General features: G+C 38.9%; 1 protein-coding gene across 1 annotated transcript in view; it reads right to left on the bottom strand.

The window, feature by feature from the left end:
• The window catches only part of spata17 (spermatogenesis associated 17), a 228,164-nt gene that overhangs the window by 153,782 nt on the left and 56,079 nt on the right, over positions 1-18,303 (bottom strand). The window contains exon 7 of the mRNA XM_067988320.1: positions 14,271-14,465. Within this exon, the coding sequence (XP_067844421.1) occupies positions 14,271-14,465 (195 nt within the window). The remainder of the gene's footprint in view (positions 1-14,270; positions 14,466-18,303) is intronic.

Raw genomic sequence — 18,303 nt, forward strand, 5'->3', positions numbered from 1 at the left:
CACTAAGTATCTTCCTAGTTAAGCAGGCAGGACAGTCACAGCTGTAAACTTCTTCAGTCACCATCAATGCCCTGCCATGATATGCCAGTAGGAGGCACTATCCTAGGGGATAAGATGAGCAATGTTGGATTTTCTTCCATAGCAAAATGCAAAAAAGGTTAGTGACTTGGGTTCACAATATTTTGCTTGGAAGGGAAGCTGTCCCATTTGTGCTACCAAGACTACCATCATGTGCTTTCACTGAAAATATATCATTGCTGAGGCCATAGGATTTAAAAGTACTTTAAAAGGTAAGGAACCCAAGCAGTTAAATATTTGACTCCCAATCAGAAGGCTATACCCTTGCATATTAGATCTGTCTGTCATTTTAATTTGCTTACTTTAGTTGCGCAACCTTGTTAGAGTTAGTGCGTAATATTTGGAAATAAACATGGCCAAAAATGGGTAGGGGAAGTAAAAAAATAACTTATCCAACTGGGCTTGCTAGAGATGTGCCTCACGCTGATTGATCAGGGTTAAGCACTGGCAACTTTTAGTAGCCTTATTTGGTAGAAGAGTTACAGGGATAAGAAAATTAGAATAAAGAGAAAACTAAAAAAAATATTAAATGTTAAATATTTTCCAAGACAGCGTGTAATTTTGAAAGCATGTATAATACTTTATTACTTAAGAAATGAAGGTCACATATAACTTTATGTATACATTATGTTAAAATTCTCACATATCACCTTACTTTCGGAAAGAAGAATAGTATTAAATAAAGGCATTAAAATGATATAATATGGTGTGTGGTGTGCACATACTCATTCCATGCCAAGCATGTCCTGCCCAGCATATTAGTTACGGCACCCTGTAGTTGTCCAGGGCGCTTGCCTGAAACAGGCGAGGCATACTGCAGTCAGTTTTCTCAGGTGAACAGCAGCCAAACCAGCGGTCTTTAAAGGGACCACTGGAGGCTGCTGCCAAAAAGATAAGTAATTTTTTTTTTACTTACCTGAATGTGGAGCCAGAAGGACTGCTGCTCCTGGCTCCACATTAAAACTGCAGGCCATTGCTGGTCACAGCTCGCCTCCCGCCCCCCACCAATCTCCACCCCCTGTCCCTTCCCGGTAGGTCCACTGCCGACGTCCCCGCTGACAGATCTTCACCTTCTTCGTGACTGGCGCACTGCTTCTTGGGGCACGACTGGCATCCCTAGAACGCCAGTCACATCCTAATGATGCAAGCGGACCAATTTTGTGTGATCCTCTAGCTCATCAGTTTCAGAGCAGCATTTCGTGGTTGCCATGGGTTTGTGCCCAAAGTCGGGTGCAAACTGATTTCAAGGCCAAGGACACTAATTGACGGAGACTTGTGCTGAACCTCACTATAAATATATAGTTTGGTTCAGATAGTGATCAAAAATAATTAAGAAACTAGCAAAACCTATAATGAACTTGAAGGTGTGCATTTATCTTGGTTTCAGCCCACGTTCTCATTCATTATTGCTTTACATAACGTGCAAACGTTAATACTAATATGATGTTTAATGGCAATATGCTGTCTGTTTAAATTAATCTCTTCATATTATCCTAAACCCAGTTCAGATTAATTCTTCATGTATTCTCCATTAGCTTTCATGGTTCTGATTAACCAATAATCCTTCTCTATTCTTTAATCACTGCTGCAGTGAACTAAAGACTGGTTGGATGATCAGTAGTGTTGGAGATGGCACTGTTAAATGTCTGTTAATACAAAAAACCTCAGATTTGCTTTGCCATGAAAAAATTATGTTCATATTTTTACTTTTTTGGGTCAAAGTTTTCATAAACACATACATTTTAGTGGGCCGTTTAAAGGGATGCATTTGCAAATTTGCACACCAAGGTCAGAGCCACAGCTGTTGGGAACACATATCAGGAATTGAAATGCATGAACCCATGATTTTCTGTCCATTTGTTTCAATGCTATGTACCCAAAATTGCAGTATGAACTCCTGGTTGGTGAGGCTCCATGCCTGGAGGGTGAACTTGTAAAATTCACAAAATTGAGTGCACCTTTTCAAATTTCTTGTCATTTCCTTTCCAGCCAATTAGAATGGGCAGTGTCCTCTACCTAAGCCTAACTACTTTCTGTAATGGCTGTGATTCTCATCATGTTTTGCGTACTTTTCAGCAGTGTTAGAAAAATGCAAATGATTGGTTTTTGTTCAGCTGCCATCTACTTTAAAAGTACCAAATGTGATTTTATGGCAGTTTCTTTTATCTCAATAAAAATATTCTTTATAATAATTTATTTAAAGTACCAACATTTCTACAAAATGAGTAGTTTATGAAAATATATACTATGCATTCAAATGAATCTAACTATATTAAAATTCTTCCATCTAGTGTGCACTCCCTGCTTATCGCACTTGCTACCTGTGTCACAATTTTATTATATCTGACAGTCAGGCCTGGCAGTGATGCCTAGAATTAAAATTTAAGGTTTGTATAGGTTTCTACACTTACCACTAATCTACAGGTATCCAAATGTTAGGTCTCCCGTCTCCCCCTATAAGCAGCTTTATTTACAGTGAAGCCAATTTTATATAATTAAACATTTTATTTGATTACATTTAATTAAAGATTCATTCCGAGGTTAACTGAACATTGTTTGGCCACAGTTCCCCGATCCAGCTCCCTGCTTATGCATCAGGTTTGGCCCGTCTTCAGATCACCATTTAGACCTTGCTTCTGGCTATCCACATTGGACCTTCAGCTTTACAACTCTACTGCCAACCTTTATGCCCTTAACTCTAGCCTCTGCTGCCCACTCCTCCTGCCTGCCTTTCCCATCTTTGCTGACTCTTCGGTCCTTGTTGCCTCATTGTCCCGTTCCCCATTACCATTCCTACCTACGCTTGCTCCTTCACCTAGTGTCATCTCACTTTGTCTCTACCCTGCTCCTGATTGCTGTATTTTCCCTTGCCCGGTTTCTCATCACTAAGCTTGAAAAGCAGCAATTTGTTTTTAAAAAAATGTATTTATAGTGCTTTGAGCACAAATTGACCCTTAGTGCTGGAAAATCAGATTCCCTCAGTCTTCTGTGGGGTGATAGTAATAGGGAGGATAGCACAGTGGAATGGAGGAGAGGAGTACACAAGCGGGAAACAGAAGGTGAAGGGAAGTCATGGGGGGATAATCAGGTGGGACAAAGGAGATACAGAGATGAGGCATAGAAGAGCAGATAGGACAGTGGGATGGGAGGCAACAGTTGAGCAAGAAAGAGAGCACAGAATATATGCATTCAGCAGATAGTTCAAAAGGGAACACTTGGGGAAAGAAAGAAAGAAGAAAGAAAGAGAAAAAGAAAGAGAGAAAGAAAGAAGAAAAGAGAGAAAGAGGAAAAGAGAGAAAGAAAGAAAGGAGAATAGCTTCAGAATGCACTGTGGACTTGCAAACTTAGTAAAGCAAGGAGAGAATTATATTTGCAGGATAGAGCAGCGCTAAAAACTTTCCCAAAGAGGCAACAGAATTTTATTTTACATTGAGCTGGATTGGGGCTGCAGGACAGATGGGGAGCAGAAAACAATTTATGCTACAACCTAACAGGATTGACCCCCAGGACGCTGATGTTCCAGGAAGAAAGCAGTACCAGCCGGAGATATATTTTGAGGGCATGATAATACCTGGAAGCAGGCAAAAATAAGAAAAAAAAATTAAAGCGAAAATAATAAATAAGAAATTAAAATGTAAAGAATATAGCACTTACCTAGTAGGGGAAAAGCAACATGGGTGACATGGGAGCAGGTTCAGAAAGTAAATTGCTCCGCAGAGTCATATGGTGACCAGAGCCTGTAGCTGTACACTGACTAAAATAAGTTTTTTTTAAACCATGTATACTGACATCATAAAATAGGAGCTATTATGTGACAGGCAGAGCTGTGCCACCTTTAACATTGAACAGTCAATGTTGAACACCAATTCCACTAGGTTTCCTGGCTGGTCTGAGACTGGGCAGGGGATCTGAGACATTGAATTAAAATGCAGTGGGGGTGGGAATTACATCATCAAAACATGACTTTGACCTTTTAATTAGGACCCTATATACTTGTGGCGGATACTGGACACGCCTGGTATCCGCCGGGCGGGTAGGGTTAAAATCACCCATCTGTTCATTTCTATTTCTCTCACTCTCTCATACGCAAGTACAAGCACACATATAAACAGATAACCTCTCTGCTCAGAAATGCACCCAAATAAACTTTACCTGAATAAGGTTTTGCTATTTGTCTTCTAGCTTTTCTTCGAATAATTTTTAAAAAAAACCCATCCAAGCTTGTATTCTTGGGGACTGAATAGAAAGATTTTACCAGTTGGGTTAATTAAATGCTACTTCTACATCCTAGGAAACTGTGCATACTGCACATGCTCAGACTGCTGCATCTGATTTCAGCTGCTAAAGTCCAAGCTCAGGCTTTTCGGAGATGCTGAGACCTCGAAGTGCAAACAATAATGAAGGTATTCAGAGACAAAAAACAATTCAGTGGATAAATGTAATCATGTTATTGTGAAATATGTAATTTTTAATTTTTTTGTTTAAAACTTATTTTAAGCAATAAAAATTTCAGTTACTGAGAAAAAAAAGACAACTTTTTTTAAAAAATAAAAGGTTTTGAGTGATTTCATTGGTTTGCCTTCTCCTTTCTTTTATTGGTAGGTTCCGTTGACTGGTCATTCAGAATTGGTTGTTTTTACAAGTCCTTAGTAGTTTCTCATTGGCAGCTTTTTTTAGTTTCTTTCCTTAATTTTGACTTGTACTTTTCCTACTTCTTCAGTTCTAATTTACTGCTATTTTACATTGAGTTAATAAAATGTGTTGCTGGAGTCTAATATCAGGGTCTGACGCTATAAGTGTAAAGGTCACCTGGAAGGAAGGACTTGGGCACTTTCCATTTTCCTAATATAACCAGTGGACTTCCCATGGCATTGCTCATGGTAAGCCAGAGGATTCACTGCTTTGTAACAGATGTGTTATGTCATTGTAACGTGCAATCTGGTATTAGGGTTACTAATACACAGTAGCTGAATAAATTCAATTTTGTTTTTATTACATGGTATGTTGGGATTTTTAATCTGTGTTTTGGAGGTTTAACTCCACAATTCTGTTCATTTTTATATGAAAACTAGATCAGTAGCCTTGTTTATTCTTGCATGTTGCTTTAGCTATGGATTTCATTTTTATCTTTTACTTTTTTTAAAGCCTAGGATACCCTAAAGGGTAATAGGTAACATGTGGTGGATTGGGGTAAGTATGTAACATTTCACAATAGGGCAAAGGAGAAGAGCTGTGAGGTTTAGCAGTATTTTTTCTTTTGGGTGGGGGGGGTGGTGGGCTTTGATAGGATTAGAGGTGGTTCTGGATTATAACAGTACTGCAGAGTGGGAACCCCTAGTTTGGTAACACTGGCATATGGGATTTAGTGGATGACTCTTGGGTCTGATAGCACTATGAGGGTGAGTTCTGGGGTCTGTGGCAGAAGTATCGCCGTGGGCCTGTCACGGCGATACTTCTGCCGTGACAGGCCCACGGCAGAAGTATCGTCGTGGGCCTGTCAGCATTGGGGGCAGAGAGTCGCGGGAGGTAGAAGCACTGGGAAGAATGCTGGTGTATGGAGGATCAAAGAAAGCACCAGAACTCTGTAACTGTATGATAGCACTAGGGAGCACATGGCCCAGGATACAATGGGGGGGGGGGGGGGGCGGAAGCAGTGGTTAGGGGCCAGGTAGTACTTTGTCCCAGGCCTGAAAGTACTGGGAGGGAGATTCAGGGTGTAGAGGGATGTAAGGTGGTCCCAGAGTTGAGGAGGATTGGGGAGATTCAGTTTTTGCAAGCCATTCCTTGGTGTGGGAGCACTTAAGAGAGAGCTTTCAGGGACTGGGAGCATTGGCGTTAGTACTGGGATCTGGGAGGACTTGAATGGGGGTCCCACGGTATGTGACGGATGAGCATTGGGTCTCTGAGCACTGGAAGAGTGTACTAGGAAGTAGGAGCACTGGGAACAGTTCCAGGGTGCAGAAACATATGGGTCCTGGAACATTGAAGGAGGGCAGGCTCCGTCATTGAGGGGGAGGAGTGCACAAAGGAATGTAGCCTGACTTGCCCTTACCCTGTTTTTGGCCCATGAAATGACCCCCTAACATATTTTCAGCTCTCACTTTCCCCTCTGACCAGCCTGCATCCATTTGGGCCCTTGCCACACCAAGTTCCCTAAATTCCTGGCCACAAGCGGTCTGTTTTCTCATTCTCTTTAAACTACAAAAGGTACTGTTACTTTCTTTCAACACTGTTTACAAGGAGGCATTTCACACAGCTGTCAGGAATTCTGTGAAGGCAATTTCCTTGGAGGTTTCCCGATCGGCCCCTGTACCTTCGGCAGAAGATTGGGTGAACTCCATTTATACGTCTATTCAGGATTTTCACCGATCTTCCACTGAAGTTACGGCGGCCTGAGGAAAATTCCAGTGAGAATGTTATGATCAGGATTTTAAACAAGTGCATTTGTGCATGCAATTCACTGAGTTTGTTAAATTTTAAAGTTTTCAAAATTTATTATGTTTTTATTTTGTTCTGTGAAAAGGAAAGATACCTCAGAAGTAACTCTCGGATATAATAAGTACAGAAAAAATTACATACTTCACAAAACAATTAAATCTCTCTCTCTCTCTCTCTCTGGCAGTCTTACCCTCTAGCTGTCTCTCTCTTGAGCTGGCTGTCTCCCTAGTTGTCTGACTTATACTTTCTCTCAGCAGTAAAATATTCAGCAGAGTGGGACTGCTGGAATGAAGTTGAAGTTATATTTGGAGGACAGCCAGCAGTGCGGAGTGCACAGAGGGACCACAGGTCTGAAGTTTATTTTTTTTCCCCTCAAATATCTAGTGGAGAACAAGAAATAAACTGCAGGAGAGGGCAGGAATATCAGCAGGCGTGACAGGGATGTAAGAGGAGGCAGAGGATGTGAAGTGCAGCAAGTGGGTAGGGACTGCAAGAGTAAGCAAGAAAGGCAACATTTAAAAAAAAAAATAAGAGAGAAAAGTTAAAACTTACTCACAGCTAAACTCTTAAAATTTTAAGATTAAACCAAGACAACGAACAGTTTAGGAAGAGAAACTTTAGAATCTACGTCCTGACGTGGAATAGTTTACATAGGAAAATTGTCATTATAAAAGTTGATGTGCCATTTTAACGTTGTAAATGTTGACATAAAAGTGAGATTAAAAATTGTGACAAAAGGAAGTAGGATTTATGGACAGGAATGTGTGCCATAATTTATAATTCTTACAAGCAATGTATAACTAGTACAGTCTGCCATGTTCTTTTCTTTTTCTCTCTGTCTCTCTCTCGCTCTCTCATACACACGCCACACACACACAAATATAAAACCTCAGTGTTAAATAATACTTAATATAAACATTACCTCAATAAAGTTTTTGAAGTTTATCTTCTGTCTTTTCCTCAAATAACTTTAGAAAACAACTAAGTTGATACTGCTCAAGAAAACAAGGCTATCTAAATGCTACTAGTGCATGCTGGGAAATTGTGCACACTGCACATGTTCAGGTTGCAGCATGTGCCTTCAGTTAACTAAGTCACTGCTCTAGGCAAAATTATCCAGTCCAAGCCCAGATCTCAGCCTGTATCAAAAGCCTGGATTTCAGTTGGATATTTGTACTTCACAACAATTAGAATTTTCAATCACATCTGCGCATTCTAAGTGTAGGCAATGCGCAGAATTTCCCACCATTGTTCAACAGCAGGAGTTTAAGAGTTGAAAGGTGTGTCCCCTCATCCTGTGATGGTATGAGGCAGAAACTGGAAATCCCTTCTTTATCCATTCATGTATGCATTTTGGCTGCCTCAGTGGCCCCGAGCCCATCTCTTCTATCTCGCTTTTCATTTCCCTTGGTCCCTCTCAGGCCCTTCTCTGCTGTCTCCTCTTCTTCCAGCCACCCAGACATGTCACCTTTCATTTCTTCCCCCATGGTTACTTTGCCCCCCCCCACCCCAATCCCTACCTCAAACCATCACTACTCCTCTATCTTCCTATTTTCCCGTTGTCATCCCAGGCTCAATTCTCCTTTGAATAAGCCCATAGCTCCCTTCTGTAACTCTCTCAACATTGTAAGAAGGGCCCATCGAGGCATCTGCTGTTGCCTCCTTACGAGCAGCAACCACAACTCCCATCGTCTCGATTACAGGCAATGGCCATCTTTGACCACTTCCTTGCATCCCTCACCACTCACATCCCCCATCCCACTTCTAATGCCACTGCCTTCTGCGTCCACCCCTAGAAAAAACACTCCCCCAAGTCACTTGCCAATGCACTTTCAAACTTGAAAATGCCTAGTCTTTGGCCTTCCATTTGCCACAATACTTCTGCAGTTATCGATCTGTTCAATCACTCCCTCTCCTCCACTTATGACACCTTTGTCCCAAGTAAAACCTTTACTTTTGCCCATCCTGATCAATCCCCACAGTATGCCCCCAGTTTTGCTCCTTTAAGTCCAGGAGGCACAGACTTGAACAAATCTGGCATGCAACCGGTTTAACCATCCATTAGTAGATCTCACCAGATCATATCAAGCACTATTTAGCATCACTCTCCTCTGCTAAAACCATCCACTACTTCAGGATCATCCTCGATAATAAAGATAACTCCGTAGTTTCTTTTCTCCACTTCCAATCATTTCCTTAAACTCTCTACCCTGCCCCCTACACCCTCACCTTTAACAAGAAGTGCGAGGAACTCATGAGCCTTTGACACTAAGGTTGAGACCGTGCGTTCTGCTGCCATTGCTTCTTCTCCTCTTTCCCTTGCCCACCAAGCCAAATCTCTCTCCGACTTCCTCCTGCCCTAACCCTGATCCTGTGTCTTTCTCGAGTTACTCTCCTATCTCTCCTCATGCCCTCTGAGCTGATCTTGTACATGAGAGTCACCTCCTGCACTCTTGTCCCAATTCCCATTAAACTGCTGACCTTCCAACTTCTCTTTCTGACCCCATGGTAGCTGACATTGTAAATAGTTCCTTCTCCTCAGGTACTGTGCCCCTCCCTTTCAAAACTGCTGTCATCACCATCTCTTCAAAAAACTCACATTTGACTCCTCCCCTCTCACCTTGCAAACTAACACTGTTTCCAACCTCCCTTTCCTCTCCAAAGCTCTTAAATGTCATCTCCCAGATCTGTGCCCATCTTTCCCACAATTGCATGTTTCCATTCCTCAGAACCGAACCGGACCGAACCAAAGTCACAAATGATATCCTCTTTGATTGTTACGGTGGTGCATTATCCCCCCTTCTCCTCCTTGATTTCTCTGCAATCTTTGACATGATCGATCAACCCATCCTCCTCCAACGCCTTTCCTCCTTTGTCCAGCTCAGTGGGGCTGCTGTCGCCTGGTTTCATTCGTATCTATCCAAGTAACAGCTTCTCTTTCCATCCTCGTACCGTTACCTCTGGAATTCATCATCTACATGCTGCTCCTTAGCGACACCAACCAATGTCAGAGGGTCAGTTTCCACATGTACGCTGACAATCTCTATGATGACTTTCCACATCTTCAGCTGGTTCCTCTTTTAATGTTCCTGCCTTAAAAGATTTAAAAATCATTTTTCTGCTTCTTAAAATGAATGGATGGAAAATCACAGGCTAGAGATGCACTCATGACTTCCTGATATGCACTCCTGACAGCTCCACCACCTTTCTTAACCCTTCTACCGCCTCTGTGCAGTCAGACTGCTTGTGTGACATCCAGTCTCAGGTCAGCCACAATTTCCTCCAGTTAAACATTGGGAAGACCAAAGTCATCATCTTATGCCTCTTCCATTAACTCCATATCCATGTCACTGATTCCATCACTATCCTTGGCTACTGTCTCAGGTTGAACCAGACTGATTGCAATCTCAGTGTCCTAGTCGACCTTGTGCTGAGCTTTTGAGCCCAGATGCTCTCTATCACAAAGACCTACTTTCAACTCCATAATGTCGCCTGCCTCCACTACGTTTCAGGAGTGCATATCAGGAAAACAGGAGTGCATTTCTAGCCTGTGATTTCCCATCCATTCATTTTAAGAAGCAGAAAAATGATCTTGAAATCTTTTACGGCAGGAACATAAAAAGAGGAACCAGCTGAAGATGGAGAAAGTCATCATAGAGTATCTGATGGCATAAAGGGGGCTATTGATGGGTTGGGTGTAGAGGTGGACAGGGAGTAACCTCTAGCCTTCTCCTGCACAAGGCTGTCAGATCCAGCACCCTCCAATACTGTCAGATCCAAGTAATCTCCAATACTATCAGATTCTGGTCATCCTCTATTCTCCAAACCTGCTTCCCTAATCCTGTTGGACCCCAAGACCCTCCTCCATAGACTTCCCTCCCACTTCACAAACCACTAGATCACATTTCCAGTCTATCCCATACAAGAACCGCTCCCAAGGGAAACAGACTCTAATCTCTGTCCCTAATATCCCCAGACCTCAGGATCTCTCTCCCATTAATCCAAGATCCCAGGACCTGCATCAGTGTTCGTAAAGCCTCTTATTCCAGTATTTCCAGAATGCTAGGTCTCATCTCCCAATGCTCTCCCTCAAAATACTGCTGAACCCTGAGACCCCAGCTCAGTACCACCAGACTCTGGGTCCACTCCAATGCTCCCAGATCCCAGGGCCACCTCCAATGCTGATTAGTCATCCTCATAATACTACTACCTCCAACAGCCATCAGCAACGCCATGGGAGGTCAGCCATTATTTGAAAATTCCAAAACAAAGCCGTAAACAACTATTTTAATCAGGTGTTTTACTTCCGGTTTGTATATCAAAGCTAGATTCTCCTTCTGAAGTAAAAAAAATCCATCAAGTTGGTAATAGCTTTTGTGTGATATGAAAATTCAAAAAAAATATTAAATCAACTTATTTTAGAGAAATACTGAAATAGTTATAGATTCAGCAAAGACACGACTGCAGTATAGAAATACCTTTTCTGTAAACAATAATTGTTTATGATTTCTAAATATAAACAGAGAGCACAGCTGGCACAGTCACTCCTGCTGTATTCATTACTGACGAATGCTTTTAAGTTAATTTTGTAACTTGTTTCTGGTACACGCTGAACGGCCAGTCTTGCTGTCATTCATGAACATTTCTAGCATTTTCATCAGATAAAAATCCTAATGTTAATAGTTTACGTTGTTAGGTTTTCATTGAAAAGAAAAACTAAAATTCCCTTTTTCCATTATACTGTAAGGAGATAAGGCTTTACAGGCTCAATCTTTGAAATAAAAATAAAGGAGTTGATAATAGTTTGAATGTGAAACATTATCTGAATAAAGTTGTTAAATTTCATTCTCCAGCTGGTATTCAATTAATTTGGAAAGTGAAATAAACTCAGAACTCATATTTCATCACGAGGGAAGAAACTCTTCAAGTTTTACGGATAGAGAATAATTCTGATGCATCCTGGGAAATTCTGCACTCTTCGCACCCTCAGATTGCAGCATGCGTAGAATTACAGATGTAGAATGATAGCTGTAGTGAAAAATATCAACAACAAGCCCATGCTTTTGAGAGCAGATGCGGCCTTGAAGTTAAAAAAAAACTTTAATCATGGTATTAAAAGACTTACAATTATGGAGAGTGGGTGAAAGAGTGGAGAGAAGCAGAAGTAAACTCACTTCGGGGTCAGCAGTAGGGAAAAAGAGCAGGCGGAATCAAAAGCAAAGTTTGGGGTTGGGTATTTAATTAATTTAATAAACATGGACCTAAACAAAATTGCAGATGGATCTGGCCAACTAAAGTGTAGCAGGCAAATAGGATTTTGATACTTTAAAATGTTGACATAGCATATTCCATTATAAAATATTGACACTATAAACGTGACATAGGAAGTAATGGTAGTGTGGGCAAGAAGTGCACCATACACAACTTTTAATATACTATAAAGAAATGGAGATAAAAACTTTACATGTTTGAGTGAAGCAAAAGTGAGTTTTATAGGTAACTATAAAAAACAGGTCTGCCATTATGTTTAAATACCATTAAACAGCCTATATATAGCTGGAACATACTTCAAGGAGTTAAATTTGAACACTTGCTTAAGACAAAAATCTAAAATAAAGGTACTTGGTTCTTAATCTGCTATATAGCTTGATGCACCAATGTGGTTTAAGACTCAATATTCCAAGAGGTGAGCTCATCAGTAACCCATCATAGCTGGAGTTCCAACAAGCACACAGCGAAGAAACACAGGGGCTAATAAAAAGAAATGATTCATAGCTCATTTATGTTCACTTGTGTTCTACATTAATAGAAACCCATAATTGGAACCAGTTACCATTAAAAAGCAGTGACTGTAAATAACAGCAATGGCAAATAAATATCCATCACAGAGCTTGGGAAATTACGAACATCGGGGATGTTTTCACAAGTTCTCTTTCTAATGTGACATAATTGGGACTTTTTGCAAGTCAGCTATTTTCAATGGACCACTTCTGGCCAAATCACTTCTCTGCAATTCAGTACTATTGAGATGAATGCTGATGATGTGAACTCTGCTGCTACATGTCGCAATTGTATGCAATATCTGTGCTGCCTGCCGATTCCTGTGTACAGCCAGCTCTACCATTCATTGGCTGCACGCCTATTGGGTGGTGGTGGTGGGGGGGGGGTGGTTGATATCGGGAGTCCTGGATGCTACGTAAAGGCAGCCAGCACCTCTTAAGGGAGAGGTGCATTCTGGCTGCATAAAACTGTGCAATAAGTTCTGGAAGAAATGACTGAAGAAGGGAGCGATTGGCAACCAAGGTTCTCTGATCTGCTTTGGAAGCCTTGGTGCAGGCAGTGGAGAGGAGGAGAGACATCCTTTTTCCCCCAAGGGACGGGACCCCTGCATGCATCTACTCAGGAGACAGTGGGAAGAGATTGCTGAGGACGTTAATGCAAGGAGCACTGCCCCAAGAATATGGCTGCAATTCAGGAAACAATTCAATGATCTAACTAGAGTTGATAAGGTAAGAAGACTGATTAAAATATTTTTTGATCATAGCTTCATTAATGTGGCTCAGTGGGTATCACTCTTGCCTTTAAGTCAGAAGGTTGTGGGTTCAATTCTCACTCCAGAGACTTAGGCACACAATCCAGGCTGTCATTCCAGTCACAGCCAATGAAATACTTTTGAAGTGTAGTCCCTGTGGTAATGTAGGAAACATAGCAGCCAATTTGTACATTGCAAGGTCCCTCAAACAGCAGATAATCTGTTTTAGTAAGTTAGTTGAGGGATAAATATTGGCCAAGACACCTGGGAGAACACCCCTGCTCTTCGAAATAGTGTTGTGGAATCTTTTATGTCCACCTGAGAGGGCAGATAGGGCCTCGGTTTAACGTCTCATCCAAAAAACGGCACATCCGACAGTGCAGCACTCCCTCAACTGACTGGAGTGTCAGTTTCGATTTTATGTTCAAGTCCTAGAGTGGGACTTGATCCCACAAGCTTCTAACTCAGAGGCGAGAGTGCTACCACTGAGCTATGGCTGACACCTAAGCGTAACATAATAATGAAGAAATCTATGCAAATTCGATAGTATGCAGTGTTTCGAAATAATGCAAAATTTCTAGTTTTTCAAAGCTTATCTGTTTACATGACAAAAGTTTACACAGAGCTCCGAACTTCTGGGTTGTTTTGCATTCCTTCTATAATTAGTCTTGCGTTACTTTTGAGCAAAAAAGAAGTGAAACAAAATGTATTAATAGTTGGTACCACTGATGGGCTACCGCAGGATTTTGTTATTTTTAAAAATATGATATAAATTGTGTTACTTCATAATATTTGCACTGAATAATTGTATTGAAATGAATCAATAACAATATTTTGTTATTTTTTTATCTGTGGTATAAGCACTTTAATGGTTAGTTTTAATGTACTAACAGAAAAGCCACATATATATTTTGGTTCGTATTTTGTAACAAGCTTTCTGTCAATAGATATCACTTTGACCTACTATTATCAGTGGAAGAGTATAGAATATTTAACATCAAAGTGGTTTTATTTTTTATCTTAGTGAAATCTAAATCAAATGGAAATATTTATTTAGCAGGTGCTTTCTATAAATTATTCATTTTGTGTGTGTATATATATTTTATGATTCATTAAGAATCATTAACCAGAAGAGAAACAAAAGCCACATTATTGTGCTGCAACCTTCCTTTAATAAAAATGGAGAGCAATGCTCCAATACAATATGATGTGGAGAGCATACCTGTGGTTTCTTTTTGCCTACAGGTGGCAGCGGCTGTACTGGAGGAAAGGTGCATGGGACACCAGATTGATCCACAAGACCCTCAGCGGTGTCCTTTCTTCGAGATGTCTTACGGCTCAGTGGTCTGACTTGTTGTAACATATACTCCTTTTCATTCGGGTACAGCCTATATGGAGAGTTATAAATACCTGCAGTCTAGGTAGAAAGGTAACATTTATTAACTCACTGACATGAAATAATGGACAAGAAATTAAACATCAATCTAAAATTTGCTTCATTTTTAGTTGTGTTACAAAGTGTACAATTTACACCAACTATGGCTAGATATGTTCAACGAACTGATGTAATAATAAATACAGTTTTATAAATACACTGCTCGATATACTGCAGCAACGAAAATACCACTTCATTTGGCACTCGACAAATAATATTTGCACAATCTCTGAATGGCAAACGACTACCTCACATCAACTTCAATCATTCATAAGAAATTATGGTTATGTGCCAAAATTTATAGAGCAGCATTTGCTAAAAGCTTGTGTGTGGGTAACATTTTTTTCTCTCTACCATTCAAGTTTGTCACAAAACTTCAGCAGCCCTTTGCCAGCACAGTGGCCTGGGAATCCACTTTCTTTGGCAATTTTCTAAACTGATAAAGACTTTGGGGAAATCTGTGCTAGCTGTTTAAAAAACTACACCTGAGTTCATGCTGTACATTCAAGCTAAAACTGAACTCAATAAAGCTGGTGAATTCTCAGGAGTGACCCTGTTAATAGCTTCCTACTGACCTCTCTGCATCAAGTTCTACTTCTGGCTAGTATACTGATCATTCAGTAGGGCAAATGAGCTGTGAAAACACTGATATTTTTAAGTATAAAATTCTGGGTTGTCATGAAAAAAGGAAATGAGTTATGCAAGAGGCACACTTTTGGCACTTTAAATCCCCCTCCATCATAGGAATTCATGCATGAACTAGAATATTAATTGCACCAGGTCAAGCATATCTGCAAACGTGCCTTTTGTTGGCCAGTCACCCATTGAATAGCATTTAAATTCTGGACCCTTTTGCAAAGCTATCAATCCATCAGTCAGCTTCCTCCCCAATCTAGATGTTTTTCATATAGGCCTTTTATAATTAGGGCCACAGGGGATGGCAAGAAAAGGCACAAGAAGTTTAATGACCGTAAAGAAGAGCATGAAGGAGATCAGTGAATGAAGTATTTGCTGGAGATAGGATTGCTGAATCAACACTGACCACTGTACTTCATCATAATTATCAGGACATACAACTGCCACGGGATTTATAAAAATCCCACTCAGCAAATAATTGACCTGCTGTTAAGAAGTAGGTGGATTGTTAACACATTGCCACAATCCAGCATTCAGTAAGATATTCAAGATTTAATTACTCTCACTGAAAACTCAAACGGTAACATTACTGCTTGCCAATTGCACAATTACACTTTTAAATGAATAGCTGTAAACAGTCGTGGGTATTCCTGTGAGAACTGAAATTATACATTGCCATGTAGTAACATCTTTTCATTCACGTAAGAGCTTTGTAAAGATTAATTAAACAAATATCATAATTAATGCTGAAAGCAATTAACAAAACAAGTCACTTGAGAAGCACGGATGACCTAATACTAACTATGGCTTTTAGTTTTGCAAACTACCAAAGGCTCAATTTGAAACAGAAAAAAGATAACCAAGATTTTCCAAAACACAGAAAAATAGTACATTGAAATCTCAGTATTTTATTCATTAAACCCTATTTGCTCTAAACGTAAACTACATCAACCAAACAACTTTATATTATGCATTTTAAATATATATTGGAAGAGGAAATATTTTTCTAGAACTACTAAATCTTCTAAACGGTGCCTAAATGATTTTTGGAATACTTAGTCTTTATCTGGAGTTATTACATTTCTGAAAATTTTGCAGAACAGGAAGATCTGTATCATTCTAAACTGACTCTTAAGGCTAAACTTTGACTAAAAGGAAACAAAGTTTTGATTTGAATATATAGTTTACAAAGAGGCAAGATTTGTGTGTGCAATCTTGGCTAAAAAAGTTGAAAAAGCAGTATTCCAATTAAGATACTCAATTAATAGAAGGTCATAATTGGTCATTCTCCTTGTCCCTCCCCCCAAAAAAATACAAGTTATCCTTAGTATTACATCAGTTTCTTTACAATATAGTATATAATTAGTAAAATGCAAGTATAACATTTTCTATAATAGTTTGCTAGGATTTTTTGCTTGCTAAGATAGGTTGCAGGTAATTGTATTTTAAATATCATAAAACTATATTTGATATATTTGCTGTATTATATTTTGTATTTTAACATTACTACATCTGCTTTGAAGTTATTTACATTTTTATATTTAAGTTTTAATATTGTTTTCCTTACTGTTATTTCAGATTATTTCTTTCCACTTATTAGTGCTGAAGTTCTGTTGCAGTAGAGTGCCTGTACCTTCTACAGTAATTCAAATTACCTCTGAAATTTATATACTGTCATTCTGAATGCTAGGAGTAAGCATCAATACACAAATAAAGCATGCAACAAATTCATTACATTGCCTGGGAAAGACAAAATTTGATAGATAATTAAATTTTAAATATATCTACAACAGTAACACTACTCCCAACCAATTATGCTGTGAGTACTCTCTAGCAAGAGATTCCTTAACAAATAACAAGTGCTATGTACACAAAATAAAATAAATAACACATTTTCATCATTACATTGTGGATCACTAAAGTTACACAATCGCTTTGAAATATATTAATTAAAGAGCAATTTCAGCCATTTTGTATTTAATTGCAATATTTCTTTTTGAAAATCATTTAATTTTCACTATAGTAATTTATTCCTTACATTACTTAAAAATTAGCTTGAAAGTGGATATATTATGAATTAGTTTAACATTAACAAATAATTAAATTGAAGTTAGTAAATTAATCACTGAAAAGGGATACTGCAACTTTAAGGGATATGTTTGACAACATGCTGCTACTTAATATTATTTAAAATAGGATGACTAGCAGTAATTCTTGTGCTTTTTTTTTTACAATTTTTGTTCTGTGACAAATTAGATTTTATTATAGCTTGTTCAAATTCTGTACAAATTTATTTTAACAGATACTGTATTTTTATAGTAAATTGACTTCAACCAACAGTATTCAAAACTGATTGCTTGATTGAGGTGCATATCTATGCAATACACCTGTTCAAATACATACTACCTATTGCACATAGTGCTTTGTAGTCTCTGCAATTTAACAAACTGCTAAATGTGTTATTTTTAGAAGCTCTAGAAATGCATTAAAGGGCTAATTTTCTGCTCCTGGTTTATACTGATCATTTGCAAATGAGGATTTTCAGAATTTTTAGGAATATATGCCAACAGAGTGTAATTTAAAGTAATTATATAAATAAAAATACATACATGCTGCTATGCTTGTACATTGTACATGCCTGACTTCATATCTTAAGACAAACAAATTACAGGTCAGCTGATGCTTTATCTACAATTAACCTTCTCTCTTTATACTACTTATTCCATAAAAGATGCATTGTTTTTAATGCTGGCAGTTAAAAATCTTTTCAAAAACAGCTGTTGAGATACTTAACTGATATAATAGCACTAAAATAAATAAATTATCCTAGTCCTATGCTACATGCAACATCATTTAGCTATGAGACATTTTTCTATTCAAAGAATGAATTGGATACGCTACTCTTGGATGTTGTGTGTTTTGGCTTTAAAGGAATTCAGTTAACCTTTTTCTCATTTTAATTCTGTTAGTGATGCTAATCTTCATAGAAGTAAAGTTGGAAATTTTATGAAGGCAGTCTTGAAGTTTGTTTTTTGCTAATAACATGAATAAAGTTAAAATGTACCGCTGATAAGATTTTAGCATCAGGGAATGTTGGATATATTTTGATCCAAGATTATAAGATTTTTTGGTAAGGTATATTCAGTTGACTGTGCAGCATTAATTTGAGTACAAATAATGTTTG

Source organism: Heptranchias perlo, chromosome 8 (assembly GCF_035084215.1).
Source record: "Heptranchias perlo isolate sHepPer1 chromosome 8, sHepPer1.hap1, whole genome shotgun sequence".
Lineage (NCBI taxonomy): Eukaryota > Metazoa > Chordata > Chondrichthyes > Hexanchiformes > Hexanchidae > Heptranchias > Heptranchias perlo.